This window comes from Spodoptera frugiperda, chromosome 24 (genome assembly GCF_023101765.2).
Source record: "Spodoptera frugiperda isolate SF20-4 chromosome 24, AGI-APGP_CSIRO_Sfru_2.0, whole genome shotgun sequence".
Lineage (NCBI taxonomy): Eukaryota > Metazoa > Arthropoda > Insecta > Lepidoptera > Noctuidae > Spodoptera > Spodoptera frugiperda.
This window is the reverse complement of record NC_064235.1, coordinates 6422221-6448691: the sequence shown is the minus strand read 5'-3', so window position 1 is coordinate 6448691 and position 26471 is coordinate 6422221. Positions and strand designations below refer to the sequence as shown.

The 26471-nt window shown below is 40.2% G+C and overlaps 2 protein-coding genes across 2 annotated transcripts; both read right to left on the bottom strand.

Annotated features, from left to right (window-relative positions):
- Positions 1 to 1779: 1779 nt before the first annotated feature.
- On the bottom strand, positions 1780 to 17404 carry LOC118278802 (interleukin enhancer-binding factor 2 homolog). Its single transcript, XM_050703887.1, has 9 exons — positions 16981 to 17404; positions 16491 to 16619; positions 12893 to 13024; positions 5531 to 5689; positions 4969 to 5061; positions 4185 to 4327; positions 3553 to 3693; positions 2842 to 3011; positions 1780 to 1883 (listed from the first exon to the last, which is right to left on the bottom strand). The coding sequence occupies exons 1-9, from the start codon at positions 17152 to 17154 to the stop codon at positions 1852 to 1854; spliced, it is 1173 nt and encodes a 390-aa protein (XP_050559844.1). The 5' UTR covers positions 17155 to 17404; the 3' UTR covers positions 1780 to 1851.
- On the bottom strand, positions 6500 to 11860 carry LOC118272346 (uncharacterized). Its single transcript, XM_035588752.2, has 3 exons — positions 11312 to 11860; positions 10262 to 11042; positions 6500 to 8447 (listed from the first exon to the last, which is right to left on the bottom strand). Exons 1-2 carry the CDS (start codon positions 11478 to 11480, stop codon positions 10264 to 10266), a joined length of 948 nt encoding a protein of 315 aa, XP_035444645.2. The 5' UTR covers positions 11481 to 11860; the 3' UTR covers positions 6500 to 8447; positions 10262 to 10263.
- Positions 17405 to 26471: the final 9067 nt, after the last annotated feature.

Below are 26471 nucleotides of genomic sequence, written 5' to 3'. Positions count from 1 at the left end.
AGAATATTTACCTATATAGGTATTTGTTTTAATTTGTTCATGATTTAGTAACCACAAGACTACTTATAGGTACAGGAAATCATTAGGAAACCAGTTGTTTTAAATATATATTTATTAACATACATACATATCTAACCTATTATTACATAATTATACTAATTTATTGTAAGTCTGTTTGTCTGCCTCGTTGGTCGAGTGGTCTCAAGTACGACTGCCGGAGAAGGGGTCTCGGGCAAAGTATTACTGGGCTTTTTTCGGTTTTTCGAAAATCTCTCAGTAGTAGCACAGAGTCTGGAATTGTCCCCAGTACCTATGCAATAGGCTCACCCCCTATTACATGGGACTCATAACGCAAATGGTGAAAAGTGGGTGTACATTATATTATAGTGGCATCATGTGCCGTAATGTGCACTACTATCTACCCCTTCGGGGTTAAAGGCGCGTAAACGAGAGCGCGTTCGCACTCTGATTGGTTAGTCTTTTTGCGCTCGTCAGTCAGTACCCTTAGTACGAGTTGGCTTTAGGTTGAACGAAAACGCAACGAGACCGCGTTCGGCGCTCTAATTGGCCGGCTGGACTAAACCAACCAATCAGAACGGCGAACGCGCTCTCGTTTCGATTACTTTAAATGTAAAGCGAACTCATACTAAGGGTGCAGACAGAGCACCGAACGCGGTAACACTCCGATTTCTACATCTAATGTATTGTTAGTGTAGTATGGATTTCCGCAAAGTACCGTAAAACCAGGTGAATAGAAATCGATAGGTGCATAGATACAGTAGAGGGGTGAATAAAACAGTTTCTATACTAAACATTTCGATCTCGTTTAAACGCAAAATAAACTCGAATTAAGCCCAAATCTGAAGCCAGTTTATATCCAAGTGTGCAGGCTAGGAAGGTCAATTATATTATATGTAACAGGAAAACGGTTTGACTGCCAAGGTTGTCTGGGGTACCTGTAGTAGGTAAATAATATGAAAACAACGGTATAAAATATTACACATTAAAAAAAAAATTGCCCCACATCAGGATTTTCTCCTGTGACGTGTGTGCGTTAACAAACATACAAGTTCACATGCACATGACACCCAGACCCGAAACAACAATTTGTGGTTCACACAAAGAGTTTTGCGAGAATCGGAGCCGCTACACGTTGCGCGGCAGCCAGTTGCCCAGCCACCGCACCAACCGTGCAGTCAACATATATTTTTTCTTTATAATAACTATCGTGAGACATATTAAATTAACTAAAAAATCACTGTTCACTCACATTAAAGCTGAGAGCCCAACGAGGCGCATTTTAGCTGCGTGTAATAATTTGTTTGACAACGTGGCTCTACGTTACGTTTCGTACACGAATATGACCCACGACTATGTATTTCGTCGTATTTATTATACGATTCCCGAGTCGGGCAAAGAAATACTGGGTTCTTTTCGGATTTTCGAAAATTACCCAGTAGTAGCACGGAGTCTGGAATTGTGTCCAGTATATGGTAATAAGCTCACCCTACATTACATGGGACTTATAACACAAATGATGAAAAGTGCGTGTACATTGTATAGCGGCATTACGTGCCGTAATGTGCACCTCTGGCTACCCCTTCGGGGGAAAAAGGCGTGACGTTGTGTGTGTGCGTGTAATTATTATAAATATGAATAAGATTGTGTGTTGTGTTTGTATGAGTGAAGTTACCGGGGGTTCAATAACCCCCCCTCCCCTTAGGAAGGGGTAATGTGACGTTGTGTGTGAATGTAAACAAAATAAATAAAACACGCCAGTGGTACGTATTGCTTTTAATAAAAGATCTGTCCGGAAGTTAACATAAAATAACTTATCATTAAATAATTAAACTAAGCTGCTACACCGTCAGGCACGTCATCTTCTGAAAACAAAAAGAAAAATATAATTTAGTAATTTAAAAAAGACAATGAGAGCAGACGGATCACCTGATGGTAAGCAATCGCTGCCGCCCATGGACACTTGAAACACTAGAGGCGTTACAAGTGCGTTGCCGGCCTTTTAGGGGTTAGGAATTTAAGGGTTGTTGGGGAATCGGGTATTAGGAAGATTGGGAAGGGGATAATTGGGCCTCCGGTAACCTCACTCACACAACGAAACACAACGCAAGCGTTGTTTCACGTCGGTGTACTGTGAGGGCGTGGTATCACTCCGGTCGAGCCGGCCCATTCATGCCGAAGCATGACTCTCGCACACTTAATTATTGTTGTGTTCCCAATCTTCCGCATCCCCGATTCCCGAACAACAACCCTTAAATTACTAACTCCCAAAAAGCCGGCAACGCACTTTTAACGCCTCTGGTGTTTCGGGTGTCCATGCGCGGCGACGACTGCTTACCATCAGGTGATCATTGTCTTTTTTCATTTAAGTTCAGGTCTTATAACAAAAAGGCGTTTAGAGAACACAGGTCTTAGTACGAGTTTGCTTTACGTTTAACGAAAACAAAACGAGAGCGCGTTCGGCTCTTTGAATGGCCAGTGCGAATGAACCAACCAATCAGAGCGTCGAACGCGCTCTCGTTTTAATCCCGTTAAATGTAATATATCCCAATTACCCCCTTCTCAATCCCCAATTCCCCCAACAACCCTTAAAACCGGCTTATACCATAAAAAAAACAAGACTTTTAAACTCGCGAGATCTCGTCCATTTTATGAACGAGAATTAATTTCACTAAAAATGGACAAGATGTAGCGAGATCTCGATTGCATTCCCTAATGTAATGCTAAAAAGGTAGGAACAGATACATTTTATAAACGTTTTATGACATAGCTCTGTCTGCTCCAGTGTCTGGTGGAAAAGTACCTCTAACAAACATGTCATACCTTTGTCATCAGTATCCATGGGTTCAGGCGTCTCCTGGTATGCCGGGGCGAGGGGGGACACGACCACTCCGTCCCATACGGTGATCTCAGTCGAAATGTCCTTGCCGCCTTCGAACGCTTGGAGCCCTAGCACGTAGCGGTGACCACCGCGAGCTACTACTCGGAGTAAACTGTTGAAAAAAATACAGGATTAGAAAAAATCACGATGGCAACCGTAGTCACCATGGGGCGCTTATGAACTGAGAGGTTTATTTGTGTGATAATAATTTAATGTGAAATGGTTTGACAATTGATGACTTTATTCTATGTTGAGTGAATTGATTGTTGTCCACCGAAAAATGCGTTTAATAATTATGAGTTCCGATAAGGCTCGTAATCAGTCGCGTGTACTCGAATAGTATTCGTGACTATTTTAAGTAGTAAAAATCATAACCACCAGAGATGTGCTATGCTACGTTGCTGTGGACGCGTTTGGTTTCCACCAATCATATACATTGGTACACATAGCTTAGCACTGGTGGAAACGGACTCAGCTATCAGTTTTTACATGGAAAAATTATGAAGAGAGATCTATACATCGCATACTCGAGCTGCGCATCTTCCTCACACAGCTACATAGCTTAGTATCAGTGGAAACAGTTACATAGTTTCACAGTTTAGATATTACATCTTTATAGCACATTTTTGGTATAAAAGCAGCGTTGTACTGACGTCTGCGCGGTGGCGGCGGCGAGGTCCTGCGCGGCGAGGTCGAGCGCGGTGTGAGCGCGGGCGTGCGCCGCCTCGCACGGGTCGGCCAGCCCCGCGCAGCCCGGCAGGAACAGCCCGCCCGCCAGCAGGGACAGCGCGCGTCTGGAGAGAGACCATATTTCATTACACACGAGCATAACTACACTACATAATTTAAATGTATTAAGGTACTAGCTGACCCAGCAAACTTCGTACCGCCTCCATAATTTTTTTCTTACCTTTTAAATCTTCCCTGGACTTCCACAAATAATTCAAGACCAAAATTAGCCAAATCGGTCCAGCCGTTTTCGAGTTTTAGCGAGACTAACGAAGAGTAATACATTTTTATATATAAGAAGATTGTTTTGATAACCGGGCGAACAAAATCACGTGTATCGCGAGGACACACGTGTATTGACTCTGTCGTGCCCGTTCGTAAATTAGTGATAACTCAAGTGTGGGAAAGCCATGCTTCGGCACGACTGAGCCGGTTCGACCGGAGTAGAAACGGGGTGGTTTTTAGTCAGTAAGAGTCCAACACTCGCTCTCTCCTCACCCAAGGCGGGGGACGCCATTGTATGATTTCACCCCCTCAAAAGAATAGATAAACTGACCTGAATGCCACATTAATAGGCAGCGCCTGTCTCGCAGGGTTGTTCATGATGCAGTGGTGTGCCAGCAAGTCAATCATCCACGGGGTCAGGGGTTCGAGTCCCGAGTGACGCGCGCACATGTCACGGAGCAGACGGATTAGGACCTGCGGATATTAATTATGGAATATTTAATTTCAGTTAACAAAGGGATGGGGAATTTTTGTATTGCGCGGCAGGCGGCAAACGGGCCGACGGATCACTTGATGGTAAGCAATTGCCGCCGCCTATGGATAACCACAGCAATAGAGGAGTGAGAAGTTAAGTTATGTTTATTTTTTTTTAAACATTGCTTCACATTAGTATTTTCTCCTGTGTCGTGGGTGTGTTTACAAACATACAAGTTCACATACACATGACATACAGACCCGAAAAAACTATTTGTGGCTCACACAAAGAGTTGCTCCGTGCGGGAATCGAACTCTATACACATTGCAATTGCCCAGTTACCGCGCCAGCTGGTGCCCCAACAATTTTACTTTCATATTATATCATAATGTGCAGTATATTTTTATTTCCCTAATTTTTATTTAAAAAACTATTGTTTTTTTTATCGTTTGTACTGTTTTTGTTTCTTTTTTTTCTTTTTTGATGCATCGTGTCCGATGCTAAATAAACCATTTTACTTTCATTCTTTTCTTTAAACTGTCTAACACAGTTGCAATAAGGCCTATAAGACTTTATCCGACACTAGCGCCCCCTACGGACGTAAAACTCTCATTTTTGTGGAAAATAATGAAATACGGACCTTGATAGAGGAATGATGGGCATTCTCCTCGAACCAGCGACTGTGGCGGATGGCTGCCAGGTGGCTGCTGATCACTTTGTAGTCAAGGTGGACCTGCGGATAGGGATATGAAGCAATAAATTAATAAAAAAAAAACATCACACACACATACACATCAACAGCCTATAAGTGGCCACTGCTGACCAACGCAAAGAAATAAATAATATTTTTTCTTCTCCTCTAATAAATCAGAAGATATTATTAGAGGAGAAGAAAAAGAAAAAACAGATTGAGTGAGGTTACCGGAGGCCCAATCTTCCCCCCATTTCCAATCTTCCTCATCCCCGATTCCCGAACAAAAACCCTTAAATTCCTAACCCCCAAAAAGCCGGCAACGCTTTTGTAACGCCTTTGGTGTTTCAAGTGTCCATAGGCGGCGGCGATTGCTTACCATCAGGTGATACGTCAGCCCGTTTACCGCCTGCCCCGCAAGTAAAAAACTGCTCTGCTCGTCTGCTCGTTTACAGCGTTTCATAAAAAAGGGCATAAGCTAGTAAAACATCCATCCACTCCAAGAACTGACCTCCGGCTCCAGTTTCCTCAGATTCTGATGCAGCGTGGTAACCAGCACCCTGACGGCGGCGCTGGGCCCCGTCACGGTGAACCCTCGCTCGTGGCAGGCACTGGTCACCGACGTGCTCGGAGTCTCGGCGCGCATCAACTTGTTTAACTCTTCGTTTACCTGGAAACATATATAAAATTATTAGGTACACACAACACAACGTCACGCCTTTTTATCCCCGAAGGGGTAGGCAGAGGTGCACATGCACATTACGGCACGTAATGCCGCTATACAATGTACACCCACTTTTCACCATTTTGTGTTATAAGTCCCATGTAATAGGGGGTGAGCCTATTGCCATATCCTGGACACAATTCCAGACTCCGTGCTACTACCGAGAAATTTTCGAAAATCCGAAAAAAAAAGCCCAGCAATACTTTGCCCGACCCGGGAATCGAACCCGAGACCCCTTGTTCGGCAGTCGCACTTGCGACCACTCGACCAACGAGGCAGTCGATAATTTACAAAATTAAACGAACTTACCTAAGTGAAGTTCTATTGTAATTATATGAAGTGCTTAGTCCTCGATAATTATTTTGTTTACCATGTAGTCCCACTATCATCTATTGTGTGAACGCGAATATTTAGAGAATCCTGCAAAAAAAAATTTATACACGGGCAACACTATTCATCTAATGTCATTCTATTTAGAGCAACCTGTAATGAGAAGATCACAAATATAGTAATTTCCCAACTACCATCTTGGGTAAAACAAATATGATCTTGTTTTGGGCTTGGGAGGGAGTCTAGTATCGAGGACTAAGCACTTCATATAATTACAATAGAACTTCACTTAGGTAAGTTCGTTTAATTTTGTAAATTATATGAAGTGCTTAGTCCTCGATAATTATTTTGTTTACCATGTAGATGTTTAGAGATGTAGTTGGAAATTACATATTGAATGCTATAAAACAATAAAACAATTATACATACAATCAGTCTTTTATTACCAGTGGCTTATAATTTATGCATGTTACACATGTCACTTGGTATATACTTACTATTAATCATATTATTATTAACTAAGTACTTAGTACTGATAAAATAAACTATTTGGTCAAATAATACTTAAGTACAATGTACTAATGAGATTCAATATTACAAACAGTCTTAGCAAAAATATATTTATCATTACTTTTAATCAATGGTCTATTATAATGATTTGCGAAAACTTTTGATCCAGTAGACCAACCAGCTGACCTAAAAATGGTATCTAATGTAACACCTTCTCTACATGCCCTGGAAGTGGCTGCGTGACGAGTCGAGTGAGGAGTAAATCTCTTGATGTCTATACCACTGTCCTTCATTGTTTGTTTAATCCAACGACTAATTGTCTGCCTACTTGCATAATTATAAGGTTTCTTAACACTTATTAATAGCATTTCTGTATTATTAAATTCTACCTTACTCAAAGTTTTTGTATAATTTATATAATATTGTAATGTGGTTACTGGACAAATTTCAGGTTTCGCAAGAAAGTAAGGTAATGTGATGCACATTTGTTGTTTTCCTGGTTTAGATGTCTTTAACAAATCACTGATCTCTATATTTACTCCTGCCTCAACAAATTGTATGTTATTACCCGACTGCGCCAGAAGGAGGGTTATGTTTTTCGAGAGTATGTATGTATGTATGTATGTATGTATGTATAATTGTTTGGCACGCTCTACAGCCTAAACGGCTTGATGGATTTTGACTTGAGAGGTGTCGTTGGATTCGTATTTACTGTGAGAGTGACACTGGATATATCAAAATGTTTAAAAAAACAAGATGGCGGATTTTTGGCGCCAAATTCGAATATTACTTACTCTCTAGCCTGAACGACTCAATGGATTTTGGCTTGAGAGGTGTCGTTAAATTCGTATTTACTGTGAGAGTGACACTGGATATATCAAAACAATAAAAAAATCAAAATCGCGGATTTTTGGCGCCAAATTCGAATATTGCCCACTCTCTAGCCTGAACGACTAGATGGATTTCAGCTTGATAGGGGTCGTTTGATTCGTATTTACTGTGAGAGTGACACTAAATATATCAAAATATAATAAATAATAAAACTAAAAGAAAATAAAATAAAAAAAGGTAATTTAAAAAACTAAAAAACCCGACTGCGTTTCTTTGTAACATGAAAATGAAAAAACCCTAAAACAAGAATACAAGAAAAATTTAAGCAGTCGGGACCCATTCTAGAAAGCCAGCCGTACCTATATATCACTAAGTCTTCATAATATTTAGAATGGGTCCCGACTGCTTAAATTTTTCTTGTATTCTTGTTTTAGGGTTTTTTCATTTTCATGTTACAAAGAAACGCAGTCGGGTTTTTTAGTTTTTTAAATTACCTTTTTTTATTTAGTCTAATCAATGATAAAGTTTGAATTCTTTGTGCACTAGTAAGGGCTAACAGCATTACCAGTTTTTTAGTTAATTTTAGAAATGACAAATCTTGCAATGGGTACCATTTTTCTATATGATTCAAAACAATTGCTGGATCCCATGTATCATTGTATTTAGGACGACTAGGTCGTAGTTTAAAGATACCTTTAAAGAACCTCTTTATTTGAGGATCTATCCCTATTTCACAACTAAGTATCAAGGACAATGCTGATCTAGTAGTATTTAATGAAGTATAAGAACTTCCTGTTTTAAATTGTTCTGTAAGAAATTCTAAAATCTTCGTGATAGAAACATCAAAGATATTTTCTCCTTTACAAAAAATCCACCACTTATTCAATGCTACTGAATATTGTTTAATTGTGTTCACAGATAAAGAAGATATCATAACCTCTATGGTATCCTCAGGTATCATTTGTTTCTTGAATGCTTCCCTGATAATATGCAGGCCCCCAGGGAAAGGCTGTTGTGCAGAGGATGAAGTTTTCTGGAAGGTGATAACAATAATTGTTTTGAAGGCTTGAACACTTTAATATCTGAAATGGCCATTGATTTAACAAATGGGTACCAAGGTTGTGCCGGCCACATAGGAAAAACTAAAATGCCTATAGCATTATCATCTTTTATTTTTTGAACCGTCTTAGAGATCAAAGCAAATGGTGGAAATGCATAAAATAAGGTATAATTATGCCAACATACTGTAAAAGCGTCAATATTTTCTGCATACGGATCCCTATGCCAGGACAGATATCTACTGCACTTAGTATTGGCTCTAGTAGCAAATAGATCAATGGAAGGATTTCCAAATGACCTCACTATATCTAGAAACGCTGTAGGTGACAGCTCCCACTCACAGTCAATATTGTCATTTCTAGATTCAAAATCAGCTTCTTTATTGTCCTTAGATTTTATATAAGATGCAAAGATCCATATTTTATGGGCTTCACACCATTGCCATATTTCTCGTGCAAGCTGATTTAAATTATTAAATTGAATACCACCCATTCTATTAATATAAGCTATGGCAGTTGTATTATCTATACGTAGTAAAATTTGACAGTTGCTTAAGTCCTTTGCAAAACATTGTAATCCAAGAAAAGCTGCTAGTAGTTCCAAATAATTTATGTGACTTTTCTTGTCTTCTTCTGTCCAAAATCCATTTGCTACCTGACCATCACAAAATATTCCCCATCCAGTGCGAGATGCATCTGAATAAATTTCTAACTTAAATTGACAATTTTTAATAGGGTTAACGGCTGATTCTATACAATTATACCACCACTGTAAATCTTCTTTACATTCATTATTTATAATCATAACTGAATCAAAGTCATTATTATGATTAAATAACTCTACACATTTTTGTTTTTCCAAAACTTTTGTGTACAGAAAACCATAGCTAACAGCTGGACAGCAAGCTGTTAAAGTTCCAATGAGTTGTGCAAAATCCCTAATAGTACAGGAATCTTTGTTTAAATACCTTTTAAGTAATAAAAGGATTGAACATCTTTTCTTATCAGAGACTGATAAGGTCATAGTCCTTGTATTTATTATAAATCCTAAATACTCAACTATTTGTTTAGGGTGCAAACTACTTTTGTCCCTATTTATATAAAATCCAAGACATTCTAGTAGTGACACTGTCTTACTACAATTTTCTACACACTCATTAAAAGATTCTCCAATACATATGATATCATCAAGATAAATCACAGATTTAAATCCCACACTGCGTAGATAAGATATAACTGGTTTTAACAATTTTGTAAACGTAAGTGGAGCAGTACACAAACCAAAGCACAAACAATTAAACTCATAAATATTATTTTTAAAATAAAACCGTAAATATTTCTTATCATCATTATCTACTGGGACTAAAAAATATGCATCTTTTAAGTCAATTGTACACATGTAATTATTTTTAGAAACAAGTTTACAAACAGTTCTCATGTCTTCCATTTTAAAATGTTCCGTCTGGATGAACTTATTTAGGCATTTTAGATTTAAAATAAGTCTGGTACTACCATTAGGCTTTGTAATAGAGAATATTTTTGAACAAAATTGTCCACTAATTGATGTACACTTACTAACAACACCCAATTTTAATAATCTATCAATTTCCTTTGATAAAACTATATTTTCAGACTCTGAAAATGCACAGTTTTTAGGATATATCTGTTGGTATGGAGTTTTTACAAAAGGAATTTTGTAACCTTTTACCCAAGATAAAATAACATTATCTTGAGTGACCCTTTGCCAACAAGGATAAAAGAATTTAAGACGACCTGCAAAGGTCTTTACCTTTATGTCTGACGTACAGACTTGTGTCGATATGCCTTCTTCTGATGCGGTTGTTGCTGCTGCTGCTGCCTCCCACTGTTCCTGGGTTGATACCTGCCCCCCCTCCCTTGTTTGGCTCGATTTGCTTGTGGAGGGGCATTGAAGTTTTCCTTATTTTTAAATTGGGTATAATTTGACTGCCTGGTCTGCCCCATCTTTCGGGTGAAATTGGACTTTTTCAGTATGCTTGGTGCTGCCTTCTTTATGGCATTAGCAGTCTTTACATCTTCATTAAATCTTTCTCCAAACAGGAAGCTGTCCCTTTTAGCGCTTTCTGTTGTTTTAACTATGTCTTTATCCAAATTAACCGCCACCAACTTTTTACGTGTACAAGTGTTGTTATAATGTAAATCACTTAGTAGCCTGGCTACATCTGTCAAGACTTCAATTTTTGCTGGGTTTGGGTCAACCTTAACAAAATTATCTAAACAAGATAATACAGCAGACAATGCAACACCCAATTGCTGCTGTCGCTCTTCGATCCTTTTGTCTCTTTCTTTAATTGGATCGCTTAATAAGCCTTCTAGCTCCCTGTTTAGTTTTGGAGCCTCTAGCAAGGCAAAATTATTGGGAATCAGATACTTTTTTAATAATTCATCCTTGCGCTCCTTTTCCAAGCCACTCGTTAACACATTCTCTACTCTCCTTATTATCTCTGGGTGAATACTTTCACTATAAGATTTGTCAGAGCAGGACGGATTTCCCAGAGCAATCAGCACATCGTCTTGTAGTTGTTGGGTACCTACAAGGTACAACGTAATCATTAGACTAACTTAGTCTGATTACACATGAAATAACTGACTCAGTTATTGTAAAAATTATATTGTATTAAAGAAACAATATTACGCGCATAACATAGAACTTCTATTTATGCTTTTTCTCAACTTGAGATTTTTAAATCCAGTCTCGATAAGAATTGACAAGATGGCGGGTGATAAATACTTTTATACCTAAAAGACAAAAGAAACTTGTCGCTTTGGCAATCAAGGCATCTAATAAACTAACACATACCTGTGTCCTCGATTACTTCAGGTCTCTCATTTGGATCAGGATCGTCTACCGACTCCCGCTCCGACGAACTTAAAGATCTAATTCGTCTACGACGACTTTGACTTTTCTTAATTTTTTCTTCCAGTTTCTTCAGCTTCTTCCATAATTTTTCTTCTCTACTCTTAGGCATTTTACTTTAATCAACTTGAACTCACTAAATACAGTAATCACTTAACAGATAATATTTCTACGAAAAATTCCGTGCGAGCACACAACGCGAAAAATAGTGAATGACATTAGATGAATAGTGTTGCCCGTGTATTAATTTTTTTTTGCAGGATTCTCTAAATATTCGCGTTCACACAATAGATGATAGTGGGACTACATGGTAAACAAAATAATTATCGAGGACTAAGCACTTCATATAATTATTAGGTAACATTAAAAAATATGGTCCCACTCTTTTTTTTTTAAAGGGGGGAAGAATCATTCAATGTCTTCTCTAGCCAGGGACGAGGCGAGACCGGAGCTGCGGAAAACATAAAAGGTTACCGGGGCTCCGGCTCAAAGCAGTAGAAGGAACGGGGTGGTTTTTAGTCAGTAAGAGTCTGACACTCCCTCCCGCCTAACCCAAGGCGGGAGAAGTCATTGGATGATTTTTCCCCCGTAAAAAAAAAGCGACGAGGTGAGAGGGAGTGTAAGACTCTTACTGAGTAAAAACCACCCCGTTCCTACTCCTGCTTTTCGAGCCGGAGCCCCGGTAAACCCGCTAGGTAGTCCGCAGGTCTGGTTCCCACACTAGGATTCTCTCCTGTCGTGGTTAGAATTCTATGAATTTGGTATACGGACAGGGTATGAGCTGACTTGGTTGATATGATACTTTTATCGCACGAGAATGCGGGCGAAGCCCCTGGTGGAAGCTAGGAACTTATAAATATAATCATCAAACCTTCAAAATAAAAATATACTCTTAGAAAGTGTGGGAGAGCCATGCTTCGGCACTGCTGGACTCGACTAGTTTCAAGCTATGCTAGAGGCGGTATGCAGCACCGTCTTTGCGTCGACCCGAGAATCGAATCCAACACCTACGCAGCCGCCGGCGAACGAGTCTAACGAGCCAACATCGTCGCGCGCGCCGTATAGTACGCGCGATTCCAGGCAGAGGGCGCGATGGGCGCGAAACTCGTGTCGTCAGCAGCAGCGCGACAATCGCCGCGTCGTGTGTCGCGGAATGCTGCCATGAATATGAGCCTCTTGCATGGCTTGGAACTAGTCGAGTTCCTTGTCAAATAATTACGTGAAGTTTAAGTGTGGGAGAGCCATGCTTCGGCACTGCTGGGCCGGCTCGACTGGAGTGATATCATGGCCTCACAGAAAACCGACGTGAAACAACGCTTGCGTTATGTGAGTGAGATTACCTAACCAGCCAAATCTTCCAAATCCCCGATTCCCCAACAAGCCTTAAATTCCTAACCCCCAAAAAGCCGGCAACGCACTTGTAACGCCTCTGGTGTTTCAAGTGTCCACGGACGGCAGCAATTGCTTCCCATCAGTTGATCCGTCTGCACGTTTACTGGCTTATACCATAAAAAATCTTAATACCTTATTAGACAATCCCTCAACAGCTTCCTTAGTGGGCAGGGTCTTCATGATAACCACAATATCAGCCACATTCTTCCCAGCCATCATGGTTCCTTTCTTATACGAACCGACTTGACGAACCTCTTCCAATTGCTAGAAAAACCACCATAACGGTTATTAAAAACACAACAACACAATGTCACGCCTTTTATCCCCGAAGGGGTAGGCAGAGGTGCACGTTACGGCACGTAATGCCGCTATACAATGTAGGTACACTCATTTTACACCATTTGTGTTATAAGTCCCATGTAATAGGGAGCCTATTGCTATATACTGGGCACAATTCCAGACTCCGTGCTACTACTGAGAAATTTTCGGAAAATCGAAAAAGCCCAGTACTTCTTTGCCCGACCCGGGAATCGAACCCGAGACCCCTTGACCGGCAGTCGCACTTGCGACCACTCGAGCAACGAGGCAGTATTAAAAACATATTTTTTATAAATAAAAAAAAAAAAAAAAAAAAAAAAAAATTCTTTATTTGAAACAAGAAAAACATACAAAAAATATTGCTACGTAATTATGATACAAATTAAAAAATCGTTTGAAATAAATGACAATGAGGCATGTGAATTATATTTTTTCCACATACATATATTAATAACCTATCTTTATTACCCTTAGTACAAGTTTCCTTTATGTATAAAGGTTACCGCTTTCGTGGCCCTGATTGGCCGCCTTCAATGAACCAACCAATCAGTACCCTTAGTATGAGTTTGCGTTGAACGAAAACGAAACGATTAGTTATGGTAAACCCCACTTATATAATAGGGTGACTTGTAGATAAATTAGTGAACGATATTTAAACAAGTGATTGTACTCATGATTACAAATTTTCCCAAAGAAACTGTTTTTGTATACTCATTAGTTTTATTTTTACCACAATAACAAAACAACATTTTTTTATTAGCACGCGTTTATTTAGTTTTCCTATAACGAGGGTGCGGGCGTCTCGCTGCTAACAGCTGATCATGCGAAAGAATTGAAGAAGAATTGCGTATGATTTGTTGTTTTGTTATTGTGATAAAAATAAAACTAATGAGTATACAAAAAAAGTTACTTTGGGAAAGTTGTTTGTAATCATGAGTACAATCACGTGTTTAAATATCGTTCACTAATTACCAGTCATCCTATACATATAGAGGAGGCTCATAGTCCAGCAGTGGACCGGCACAGACGCTTGTCATTATTTATCCAACAACTTTTTAATTTGTATCAAAAATATTTTTTAAACAGTAAGAGCCCTATTTTTTTAATCAGCGCTCTGATTGGCCGGCTCGAATAAACCAACCAATCAGAGCGCGCCAAAGGTAACCCCCTGGTGAAGACTGAGGTGAATTAATGAAATAGGGCTCTAAGGAAGAACATTTACGGCTCATTTCACAGTTTTAAACAAATAATTAAGTAGTAATAAATCAGCACATCAATTGCAGTTTACACATGCCAATTTTTATTTCATTTCAGAAATTACCAAAAGTCCAAATAACTAATATATTCGTTTTTTATCCGCGTAATGGGTGCGTTCTAAAGTTGGCAGCAACTTTAGGAAAATTAACGTTATCATAAGGGCCGCGAAACATGGGCTCGCTGTCATAGCATCGGCAAGTCCCCTCTTAAAGGCTTGAAAGACTGGGCGGGAAAAAAAAAAGATTTTCCCCCTCAAAAAAGGGGGCACGCAAACCAATTTTATACCATAGCACACTACGCCTCTGCATTTGACAGATTCAAGTACATATATATTGAAGTTTTAAGTTAAGCGTCCACATGTCCGCATCGCACGCATTGTAGGCATTCCGTATGACGTTATCAGCAATACGTACATGCGATGTGTAGCATCATACGGAATGCGAGCGGTGCGTACGATGCGGGCCTGTGAACGCGTACCTTTATTGTGGTATCTAATTAACTTTAAAACTGTGAAATAAGCCAACATAAGAAAAATATCTGAAAGAAACATAGAGGTAGGTAGTATAGACAAGTAGGTATAGTATATTGTTTTTTTTTTTATTACATCTTTCCTGTCACATGCAGATTTTGTTCACAGTTAACCCGTTGTAATCTGATACCTGTGTTACCATGTAATCTGACATTTTTTTAAAGAAGAATATGAGATTGGTGCGGATAATCTTGTCGTGGTGGCGCGTAGGTTACCTAAGACACCACTGACAAACGGTGAAGGAAAACATCGTGAGGAAACCTAGGCCTTTTTTTTGCAACGTCACGCCTTTTATCCCCGAAGGAGAAGGCAGAAGTGCAAATTACGACACGTAATGCCGCTATACAATGTACATCCACTTTTCACCATTTGTGTTAATAAGTTCCATGTAATAGGGGGTGAGCCTATTGTCATATACTTGGCACTTTTCTCCATTAATTTATGTGAGTAAACCGTGATTTTAAATTAATTTATGTCTCACGACAGTTATTATAAAAACACATTTACTGCCACACTCAGAGTCATTTAATGGTTATTTAACTCAGTCCTTAGCAATCGTTTTCAATACAAAATCGTTAAAATTCAGATTACAATCGGTTAACTGCAAAATATATCCCATTGATTATTTTTTCGTCTAGATAGAGACACAGATAACATGAAACATGTATTACTTACATGCTAAAAAGGTAAAAACATTACCCTCCTTTAAGGCTTGGCCGTAGTAGGGTAAAAAATTACAGTATTTAAATATCTTCATTTAAAAAATATTTTAAATACATTTAAAGCTTTCTCCCACGATTTGTTGGTATAACTCAACTCATGCATTGTATGTATGTATGGTAAAAAAAATTAGGATAACAGGTTGGAAAATTATAATGTGGACTGTGAATTGATTAAAACTCTAGATCAGAGGTTCCCTAGCATTTTTTGAATACAGTAGTTTCCAACTAGTAAAATTCAATAATTTTATAGATTTTTGCGTCAAATAGTATAAGTACTTATTTCGCAAAAAATAGCTAAATAAAAATTAAGCGTGTCATCAAATAATGAATTAAAGTACAATTATATTGGGATATTCTATTGCACTGAAACGTCAAAATAATTTATTTTTGACCTAGGAAACTACCCAATTATTGATTGGAAAAATGTATCAGAGAAATTGTAAACATGTATTTTTAAAAGAGTAAGGAATGGAGTTTCTTTCTCGTTCTTCTCCATTCGAAGCTACACTTTGGAACGAGCACCTAGCTTCACTGAATGATAGACTGACAGACTATTATTTATTTCCTTATTTATTGACATTTCAAAAGTTATTAATTGGGTGATTCATCAACTCGTCCCACATGCATAACTACTAAATAACTCCATTGTGTGGAGTGGGCTCAAACTCAAGATTTAATATTGTAACTTCTGCATTTTTTTTCAAAATTTGCATTTTACTAATGGTAAGTAAATGTGCTGAACTTACTACCTATATGTATTTAACACCTGTATTATGTACCACATTTGAGCAAATAAAGATTATTTTGTTTAATTTCTTACAATTGGGAACCACTGTTTTAGATGTCAACAAAAATGTAAAAAAAACCTTTCGCAACGAAGTAAGATAGTGGAATGTCTACTTACGCATGCTGCGAAGTCTCCGGGAGCAACAACGAGGTTGTCCAGTACAGTCTGCAGCTTTGTGACAAGGCTCAGAACTGCGGATTGCTCTGCGGGCGTTGGGCATAGCTCTGCATGTCGTTTCAGAAGAGCCTAAAAAAGAAATTTAATTAAAATGTAGCTATATTAAACTCTTGTATGCTGTATATGTATAAGACAACAATAGAAAATACATTGTGTCTCGTGTGGATTCGCATTCCAATCCACACTCACTTTATATAAACTAGAAGAGTTAAAGAACATAATGAATATAGCAACCGAACAAAACAACATTGTTTTGTGAAAATTTTTTAAACTTATGTTTAGATAGACCCTATCTTCGGTTTAGACGTCATTCAGATTTAAAATTCTCTAAAATTACATTTTTATCATTTACGGATCCAAGAAACAGTGCAGTGATGATCAAAGCACCTATTTATGGTGTTCCACAATGAGGTATAACAGTAATATTTACTTGGGTTAGAGCAGAATCGTCGGGAGCGGGCTTGCATCTTGGGAACGCCGGTTCAGCCAATATCAGGTCGAAAGGAGGTCTCAGCATCAGCACACGGGGTCGATTGAACGGTGGCCGTCCCATACCACCGCGGACACCCATCCCTCGTCCACCACGACCATTTCCTCGCACCATTATTGAAAAATTCACGCGAGTAAACTTCGCTACAAGACCTAGTTTTGTTAGGTTATTTTTTAACTGAATACACTTGTAACTCAATGTATATGGTATTTTTAATACTCTCGCAGTGTAAAATCAATGATTTGATTAATTTTAATGCACTTTAACCACTAAATCGTGATTTTTTTCTCGTTTGTATCAACTTTCTAGCACAAAAACAAAATGGTAGCCGACGCGACTTTTACTTTTTAGCGACAACTGTCATCGTCGCAAAATTCGGACACCAGGCTTTTTAGTACTTGATAATTTGGTAATTTTTCCCGACCAGAACCAGACCCTTGCGTGCGGTGCGACAAACCACAGATGGGGCCCAGATGGGGCCAATAGGGCTGATGCCTAACCGGAGCTGCGGACTACCTAGCGGGTTACCAGGGCTCCGGCTAGAAAAGCAGGAGTAGGAACGGGGTGGTTTTTAGTTAGTAAGAGTCTGACACTCCCTCCCCCAAGGCGGGAAAAGTCATAGAATAACCGTAACGATGAAGAGAGGAGACTTTAAACTCTTATTCTCGAAGAATACTATCTAATTTGCGTTTGTTTTTCGTAAACCAGAAGATTTTTTAATAAATAATACAATGTTTATATTATATTTATTTATTCTATGTTTATATTTATTTATTATACAATAACTCAAGCGATCCATAGGTCCGCATCGTAAGCATCGCACGCATTCCGTATGACGCATCGCATTGCATGTAGGCATTGCCGATGATGCGGTCCGTACGATACGGATCAGTGGACGCAGTTGTATGAGTTTCTATACAAGACAAACTAATATCCGTTGCGTGCGATGCGTACGATGCGACTGTTGATGAAGCGAAAGATTCATCAACTTGGGCACGTTGCCACCTTGATTTTGCATGTAATTTTGTTATATTTTATTTAAACTTTTATATTATTTTATTTATATGTGCAGTACTTTCTGTTTCCGTTGATCTTTGTAAAAACAAATTGTTATGTTTGTACTGGTTTTGTTTTTTTTTCGTTTTTTTTTTGAATTATGTTTTTCAGTGCATCGTGACTGGTGCTAAATAAATCATTTTTCTTTCTTTCTCTCTTTCTAAAGAGGTGTGTAACAATCGTAGCATTTGGCGTTCCATTGTCTCTGCCTATCCCCATGGGAGACAGGCGTGAGGTTATGTATCTATACTTCTATACTAATACTTACTAATACTAATATATAAATCTGAAATGTTAGTTTGTTTGAACGCGATAATCTCCGGAACTACTGGTCCGATTCGAATAATTCTTCTTGTGTTAGATAGCACATTTATTGAGGAAGGCTATAGGCTATAAAACATCACGCTATGATCAACAGGAGCCAAGCAGAGCGGGTGAATACGCGGAAGTAGCTAGTTATACAAATATACATACTAATACTATCGCCTTTCGTATAGGCGGACGATGAACCAGGTAATATCGATTGTGACTTGCGCAGTGCAGACAGAACATTCTAGACTAGTAACTGATGCACTAAATGCGTGCGCTGCAGAAGGTCTATCTGACTCAGTTCTTATAGCACCAACTTCTATACTATCAGTGGGTGGGTAACCTTATCGACACCCGCTAAGTATAAGTATGTATCTGCCAGATACACGAAATGGTTTTTATTGCATTTTTAGCTTCAACGTACCTGTATCTATCCAATAAAAAAATATCAAAAAAAATGTAACAGCCGAACATGTATTTTTTCAGACGCATAAGTATTTATCTGAATTAGCTAGGAAATAAATACAACGTACAAATATGGAAGTTCCAGTTAAATAGTAGTACGCGGGGGGATCGAGACGCGGGGTGCGGGCATCTGCCGCTCGCTCAGTTCTTCGCGGTAACAGCGAGCGGCACGCGCGAGCGGTGCGTTATATTTTATTAATATAGTGAACGCTATAAATTCTTAGTATCGTTAAAGCAAAATGCAATTAAAAGGCGACAGAATCTCACCATGTCACCACCAAATGAGATTTATTCGTCACCTAGACAAGGTAAGTCCTAATGATAATTATTATAGAATTTTAGCCATTCCCGGTGCATAAGTGTGTATCTACGTAGTTACACATTTATACACTGGATTCAATTTTAATTGTAAAATGTATCTAGGCACTTAACTACTTATTCCATGGATATCGCGTAAAATTAAGGTAATTAACTAACTTATACATCGTTATACATTGGAATTCAACTAGAATATAAATATTTATCTATACACTTACATAGTTATGCTAATAATTATTTATCGTAAACAATGATGTTTAATCTGATTTTGATTGTTTTCAGATAGTTCAGTACAGTACAAATGCTACAAATTGCAAAGTGTTTGTGATCATGTGAACAATTTTACACCTTTTTTAAGGGTGGAAAATATTCCCCTGGCTTCTCCCGTCCCGGGCGAGGCGAGAGGGAGTGTCAGACTCTTACTGACTAAAAACCACCGCTAGCAGTCTGCAGCTCCTGGTCGGGACTTTCTCTGTGGTAGTCTGATGGCTGTTTCAGGCACGCGCGGAACGCGAGGCGCCGTTCGTTCGGGTCTGGTTCCGGAAGGGCAGCGACCTTGGTCGCCGTCCGCAGGCCCGTGCTTACAATGGCCGAAGATCATCTCGCGATCCCCGACGCCAGGAGTATCTCCCGCGATGGCTGTGACATCCGGTTACATCGCCGACTACATCCAGACGTTTCCTCCCACCTTATCAGAAACAGACACCTACCGAAAGTCCCATCCCTGGCAAGCACCTGTGTCAGGCGGTATAGCGTCTCTCAAGTCGCTCCTCTTAGAGAGGACTTACTGCTGCAATAACAGCAAGTCCATGATATCATGCTGGACCTCGTCCCGGAACGCACTAATCTGGCACGGCAGCGGAGATTCGCCCTGACGACGCACATCAGCGCGCAAACTGAAGCGCTTTCGGCTCCAGATCCTACGGCGGTCATCCGGCAAGCTGCCGCCTCCTCGGAGATCGTGCGATATCCACAAATCACCCGGACTGCCTTTGAGACGTGAGCAGCTCCCGAGTTGGGTGCCGCATCAGGTTCGGCGCCGTCGCTACGCCGACGATCGATCGAGCTCGATCATACCCTGAGTATGATCGAGCGAGAAGAACTGGGATGCCGTTTCCACCTTTTGCGAGGCAGTCATGCCAGCTAAGGAGGAGGAATGAACCACGTCATGCCGTAGTCATTACGCGAGACACTCCTGGTGTTGGGGATCGCGAGATGATCTTCGGCCATCGTAAGCACGGGTCTGCGGTAGGCGATCAAGCTGGCTGCCCTTCCAGAACCAGAAACCAGGCGCCGTTTGTTCGGGACAAACCTCAAAGACTACCACAGATGAGGTCCAGTCAAGCCTGACCCGGAGCTGCGGACTGACTAGCGGGGTACTGAGGCTCCAGATCGAAGAGCAAGAGTAGGAATGGGCTAATTTTTTGTCAGTAAGAATCTGACACTTTCTCTCACCTCGCTCAAGGCGGGAGAAACCATAGGATGATTTTCGCCACATTAAAAAAAAAAAACAACGAAGCGGGCCGTTTATCCGGTAATCGTTACCGCGTTAAACGTTAAACGGCAGCTACCTGGACCTTCCTATTCAACCTATAACCCTTAATTTTCATTTATTTATTTACCTTACTTGTTGATTAGATTCAAAAATATTTAATTAGAAAATTTTAAATAAGAAAAAAGAAACATTTAAAAATATAAAAAGCAGTAGCCCACGAGTAAATCCAAGCTACCGGCGGTCAGGGCTCAAGAGAGAGGAATTTCTGGACAATACGCGCTGTGTCCAGAAGTACTACCTTCTGCATCAGACTCTTGATCCAACCGTCTAACTTTAGCCTACTCAGATGTTGGTCGAGGCTTTTAGCTTTGAGGCAATTGGCAGATACGACTATCGGCACAATTATTGCCAAATCTATATCCCCCATGTCGACAACCTTATAAACTAAATCAAGATATTTACTGGCTTTATCTTTTTCAGCTTTCGGGAGATTCTCGACTTCTGGGATTGTTATATCAATTATCATTATGCGACGGCTTGGTCGATCTATCACCACAATGTCAGGTTTGATAGCAACAATTGTCCTGTCTGTGATGATAGTTCGATCCCAATACAGTGTGACATTTCCATTTTCAAGAACTGGGTCAGGCAGATACTTATAATTCGGCACTTCAGTTTCAATAAGTTAGTATTTTAAAGCAAGTTGTTGATGAATAATCCTGGCTACAAGATTGTGTCTATGCAAGTACTCTCCGTTAGCTAAGTGAGAACAACCCGAAATTATATGTCGAATGGATTCCCCTGGGCGATGACATGCCCGACAAATGTCAGCCGTTCCATCCTTTATAATTTACCTTTATAATTTACTTTCTTTACATAACTATATAATATAACTATATACTATAACCCATTATTGTTACAATAATCTTTCCGAAAATGACCGCAAAATGATATATTTTAACCCTGGATAAAACCGAAGTTATTGGTTTCCCAGTTTGGTGCCATAATAAAAAATGCTCAAGGAGTCAAGTACTAACAGATTATTATATGTTTTCATTTTGGCCGCACTTTCGAATTTGTACCAAAATGACCTTTGTTCATTTTTCTACTTGCTATCTTGTTTTTAATTTGATTCCTAATAAAAATAAATCAAGTATCTTAAGCCTTTTACTTCAAAATAACAAGATTTATTAAAAAATAGTTAATAAAATTTAGTTACATTAATAACATTAGTGTTGTAATCGCGGTGATAAAATAGGTAACTAACCGTTACATAAAATACTTTCATTGTAATATCCAGTCAAAAGTAAGTATCTGGCAGTTAAAGCATTTACAAGGATAAATATTCCATTGAAAAAGTGTGGATGTGGCAGTTAGATTATTTTGATACATTCTAAGACCGGAGTAAAATTATCTATGTGTTATAAAACAAAACCATAAACCTTTACAAACAAAATTTCCTTGTAAACATAAACTGTACTTAATTTTAAACTCAGTTACCAAATTTCAAACCATAAATCCTTAAAATGACAAAGATATGACAATTTATAATTTTTGCAATCTTAAATTCGCTCTCCTGTAAAATTTAACTTTTTCAGTTACTTACTTATACTTAGGACGTGTCGTTATAACTTATCAGTACATATGACTTTTAGTGTGGGAGAGCCATGCTTCAGCATTGCTGGGCCTGCTCGATCAGAGTGATATCACGGCCGAGCAAAAAACCGACGTGAAACAACGCTTGCGTTGTGTGAGTAAGGTTACCGGAGGCCTAATTACCCCCTTCCCAATCTTCCCAATCCCCGATTCCCAAACAACCCTAGTTGTGTATTCCTAACCCCCAAAAGGAGGGCAACGCACTTGTAACATCTTTGGTGCTTCGGGTGTCTGGGCGGCAGCCATTGCGTTCCATCAGGTTATCCGTCTGCTCGTTTACGGGCTTATATCATAAAAAAAACTTACAATAGTAATATTTTGCTTTTTAGTTTTTGGTTTTTGAAGATTTTTTAAACGCAGTTTTATTTAAATATTAATTTATTATTGCTTCTCCTTCCCAATTATGCAGGTAAACCTTCTGTTTGTTTATATTTTGTTTAGTGGCATTAATATTTTAACTGCATACAAGTAATATATCACACATCGAACTATTGATCGCGACACAGGACCTGCGCAGTGCAGACAGAACATTCTAGAACTAGACTTGTGCACGCAATGCAACAAATGCAAAAGGTCCACGTCGCTCAGTCATTTTACTAACGAGATCTAAGATGTAAAAACTAGATCACTTTGGCTTCGTCATAGGTACAATATGCTGTATTTCAAGAAGGGAGTAAACCGGTTTCTTAATGTTACGCATTCCGTATGACGTCATTAGTACGCATCGCATGTAGGCATTGTCGATGATGCGGTCCGTACGATGCGGATCAGTGGACGCAGTTGTATGAGTTTCTATACAAGACAAACTAAAATCCGTTGCGTGCGATGCGTACGATGCTGGCTTGTGGACGCTTGCCTTAAATGTGATCTCTAAAATTGCTAGTATTCAATTAATTAAACCTTCTACATCTCTCGTTTAAATACGACCAGTATACCAATAACTGCACACAAATATACCACACACCGAAGTACTAATTGTGACCTGCGCAGTGCAGACAGAACATTCTAGAATGTGCACTCAATGCGACGACTGCAGAAGGTCCACGTCGCTCAGTCTTCGACGAACACAGAGGCTGATGGATTATGGGTCTCCTTTTTTATGGAATAGGAGGCAAACGAGCAAACGAGTCACCTCTGACTCTGCAACAACTTTTAAATTCCTAACCCCCAAAAGGCCGCCAACGCACTTGTAACACCTATGGTGTTTCGAGTGTTCATGGGCGGCGGCAATTGCTTACCATCAGGTGATCTGTCTGCTAGTTTACCAGCTTCACTACATAGTATTAAATAAAATCGATCGATCTTTCTATGTCCCTATGGCCCTTTGTATGTGCGGGCCTGCGGACGGCGAGCAAGGGTAGCTCACCGCCCGAACAGAACCAGACCCGTGCGTGCGGCGCGTCGCGTTCCGCGCGCGCCTCAAAGGCCATCAGACCACCACAGATGGGGCCCAGCAGGGCTGATGCCTTATCCAGAGCTGCGGACTACCTAGTGGGTTAACCGGGGCTCCGGCTCAATACATCAGGAGTAGGAACGGGGTGATTTTTTGGTCAGTAAGAGTCTGACACTCCATCTCGCCTCGCCCAAGGCGAGAAAAGTCATTGGATGATTTTCCCCCTCAAAAAAAAAAAAAAGGAAAAAATGGCCCTTTGTATGCTTAAATCTTTACAACTACACAATAGATTTTAATGCAGTTTTTTTAATTAATAGAGTGATTCAAGAGGAAGGTTTATAATATGTATAATACATGCATAATATCTATATTGCACTCATGCGAAGCTGGGGCGGGCCGCTAGTGTATCATAAAAAAAAAACTGGGAATGGGGACTGAGGTGATCATAATACTCTATTCTGCTCTTACATCACCCAAAAACGTTATTTAATTGTTCAAAAACTCTTCAAAACCTAGTACCAGTAAACCTTCTGCATTTACATTCAGATCATTAAACCTATAAGCAGAGTGCAATACTATAGCAGAACTCAAAGTATTGATCGTGACCTGCGCAGTGCAGTTGGAACGTTCTGGAAGGCTAGCTGGAGTGCCAGCGGGGCGCGGCTTGCAGCCAGTGCGGCCTGCGACGTGAGCCGTGCAGGACGTGTCTCTGAGCCTCGCTCGGAGCTGCAGTCCTGCTTGTCTCATCTCCTTTGGCTTTAACATCTTGGTAAGTGGACTAATAGCTGCATTTATTACAGTTGCTGGATTGGCGAGGGTGTCTGCGTGGTTACGTGCATCGTTTGAGGAGTGGGCCCTCATCTCAGTTACTTCTTTCTTCTGTTTTAATCCTAGGTTACTTCTTTTTCCATTCACCATCATCATCAGCCGAGAGACGTCCACTGCTGACTGCTGTAGAAAGGCCTCCCCCTTTGTCCTCCACGTAGAACGACAAGCTGCCACCTGCATCCACTCCTACGTTACTTCTTTTTCCATTCATCATCATCATCGTCATCAGCCGAAAGACGTCCACTGCTGACTGCTGAACAAAGGCCTCCTCCTTAGTCCTCCACGTAGAACGACAAGCTGCCACCTGCATCCACTATCTCCCCACCACTCTGACGATGTCGTCGGTCCACCTAGTGGGAGCTCTGCTCACGTTAGGTCTTCTTTCCATTCAGACTTCTACTTATATAACGTACTGCTGTTTCAGGTGGCTGATGCTGAGCAGCATCTCCTCTCGTCTCTGACGTCGGTGTGGCAGCTCGTGGCCGCAGCAGAACTTCTTCCTCGCTGAGGAATGAGGTAATTATTCTGACATCGTCATAGCTACCTGGCTCTTTTCTTTGCAGGGGGGAGGGGGTGGTAGGGACCCTTGGTAGGCGGAGGGGAGGGGGGGGAAGGGCTCCTTAACTCATCTAGCTATCTGGGTCCTTAGTCTGCTATTACAGTGCAAGAGGGACGGAGCTATACAACCTACATAGCTCCGTCCCTCTCGCACTGCTCAGTGATCGACCACTCAGACACAATTGTAATAGCAGACTAAGGCCCCTGTTTAAGGTCATTGGGCTCTTGGCCTGTCAATAAATTGGTAGTTATATTGGCATTGAAGGACTGCCTTGTTGGTCTAGTGGTCGCAAAGTACGACTGCCGGACAAGGGGTCTCGGGAGCCAGTTGCCTAGCCAACGCCCCAACCGTGCAGTCAAGGGGCTAAAGACTACAACTCCTGTTCTATTCTCTTGCAGGTATCCTGCGGACGAGCTGCATCACCAGTCCGCTGGAGGCAGTAGGAGGCGCGGTCCTGGCACCAGCCTTCTAACACCAGCGCACTGACCCCCTCATCAGGAATGTAGCAGCATTCTTCTAGAGTACTGCTGCATCCTGATGATCCCTCTACCAGATAGATGATAGTGGCGGGCGCGGGTTCAAAAATATCGAGGAAAGAGGCTGACAGGTCGTGTTACTCTGAACATGCTTCTTTAGACTCCTTCTCGCTCTTCTTGAACTCGCGCCTCTCTAGTTTTTCGGAGCCGGAGTGGAGAAGAGAAGTTTTCCGAGAAGGGTGCAAGAGGTAGTGGTCTTTTTATATCTCGAGTATTCTTCAAGCTCCTCTGAGGGCGTTCGGTCAGCACTCCTCTCCTCTCCCTTTATAACTACTGAAGCGTACAGATTATAATGCTATCTAGACACCGATACTTATAATTACTAGTGTAGGATATATTTCTGTGTTACATACTGTGGATTCGATCAGATTCATATCTATTTAGGTAATAAACAATTTAATTTTAAGGGATACTTGTGTTTTATTTGTTACAATCTCATATGTTCTCTTAATTCACTCACTCACTTACTCTCTTACTTACTCATTCGCTCACTCAACTCACTCATCACTCATTCTTTCTTTAATTCATTCATTCATTTACCCACTCACTTACTCACTCACTCACTCACCCACACACTCACTCACTCACCCACTTAACTAACTCAACTCACTCACTCATTCTTTCATTCATTCACCCACTTACTCACTGACTCACTCGCTTACTCAACTAACTAACTATCTAACTCATTTATTCATTCATCCTTCATTCGTTCACTGACTCACTCACTCATTCCTCCTATCCTAGCGACCTCTATATGTGCAATGCAACTTTACCTGTTTCGGAGTCTCTGTAAAAGGATCATCACCATCTCATGCA

Excerpts from the sequence above, each read along its gene's own strand:
- LOC118272346 (XM_035588752.2), bottom strand. The coding sequence starts at position 11,480 with ATGCCTAAGAGTAGAGAAGAAAAATTATGGAAGAAGCTGAAGAAACTG. Across the intron at positions 11,043-11,311 it reads TGAAGTAATCGAGGACACAG|GTACCCAACAACTACAAGAC; the intron begins GTATGTGTTAGT and ends TGTACCTTGTAG.
- LOC118278802 (XM_050703887.1), bottom strand. The coding sequence starts at position 17,154 with ATGGTGCGAGGAAATGGTCGTGGTGGACGAGGGATGGGTGTCCGCGGT. Across the intron at positions 13,025-16,490 it reads CCGGAGACTTCGCAGCATGC|CAATTGGAAGAGGTTCGTCA; the intron begins GTAAGTAGACAT and ends TGGTTTTTCTAG. Across the intron at positions 4,328-4,968 it reads CCCATCATTCCTCTATCAAG|GTCCTAATCCGTCTGCTCCG; the intron begins GTCCGTATTTCA and ends TAATATCCGCAG.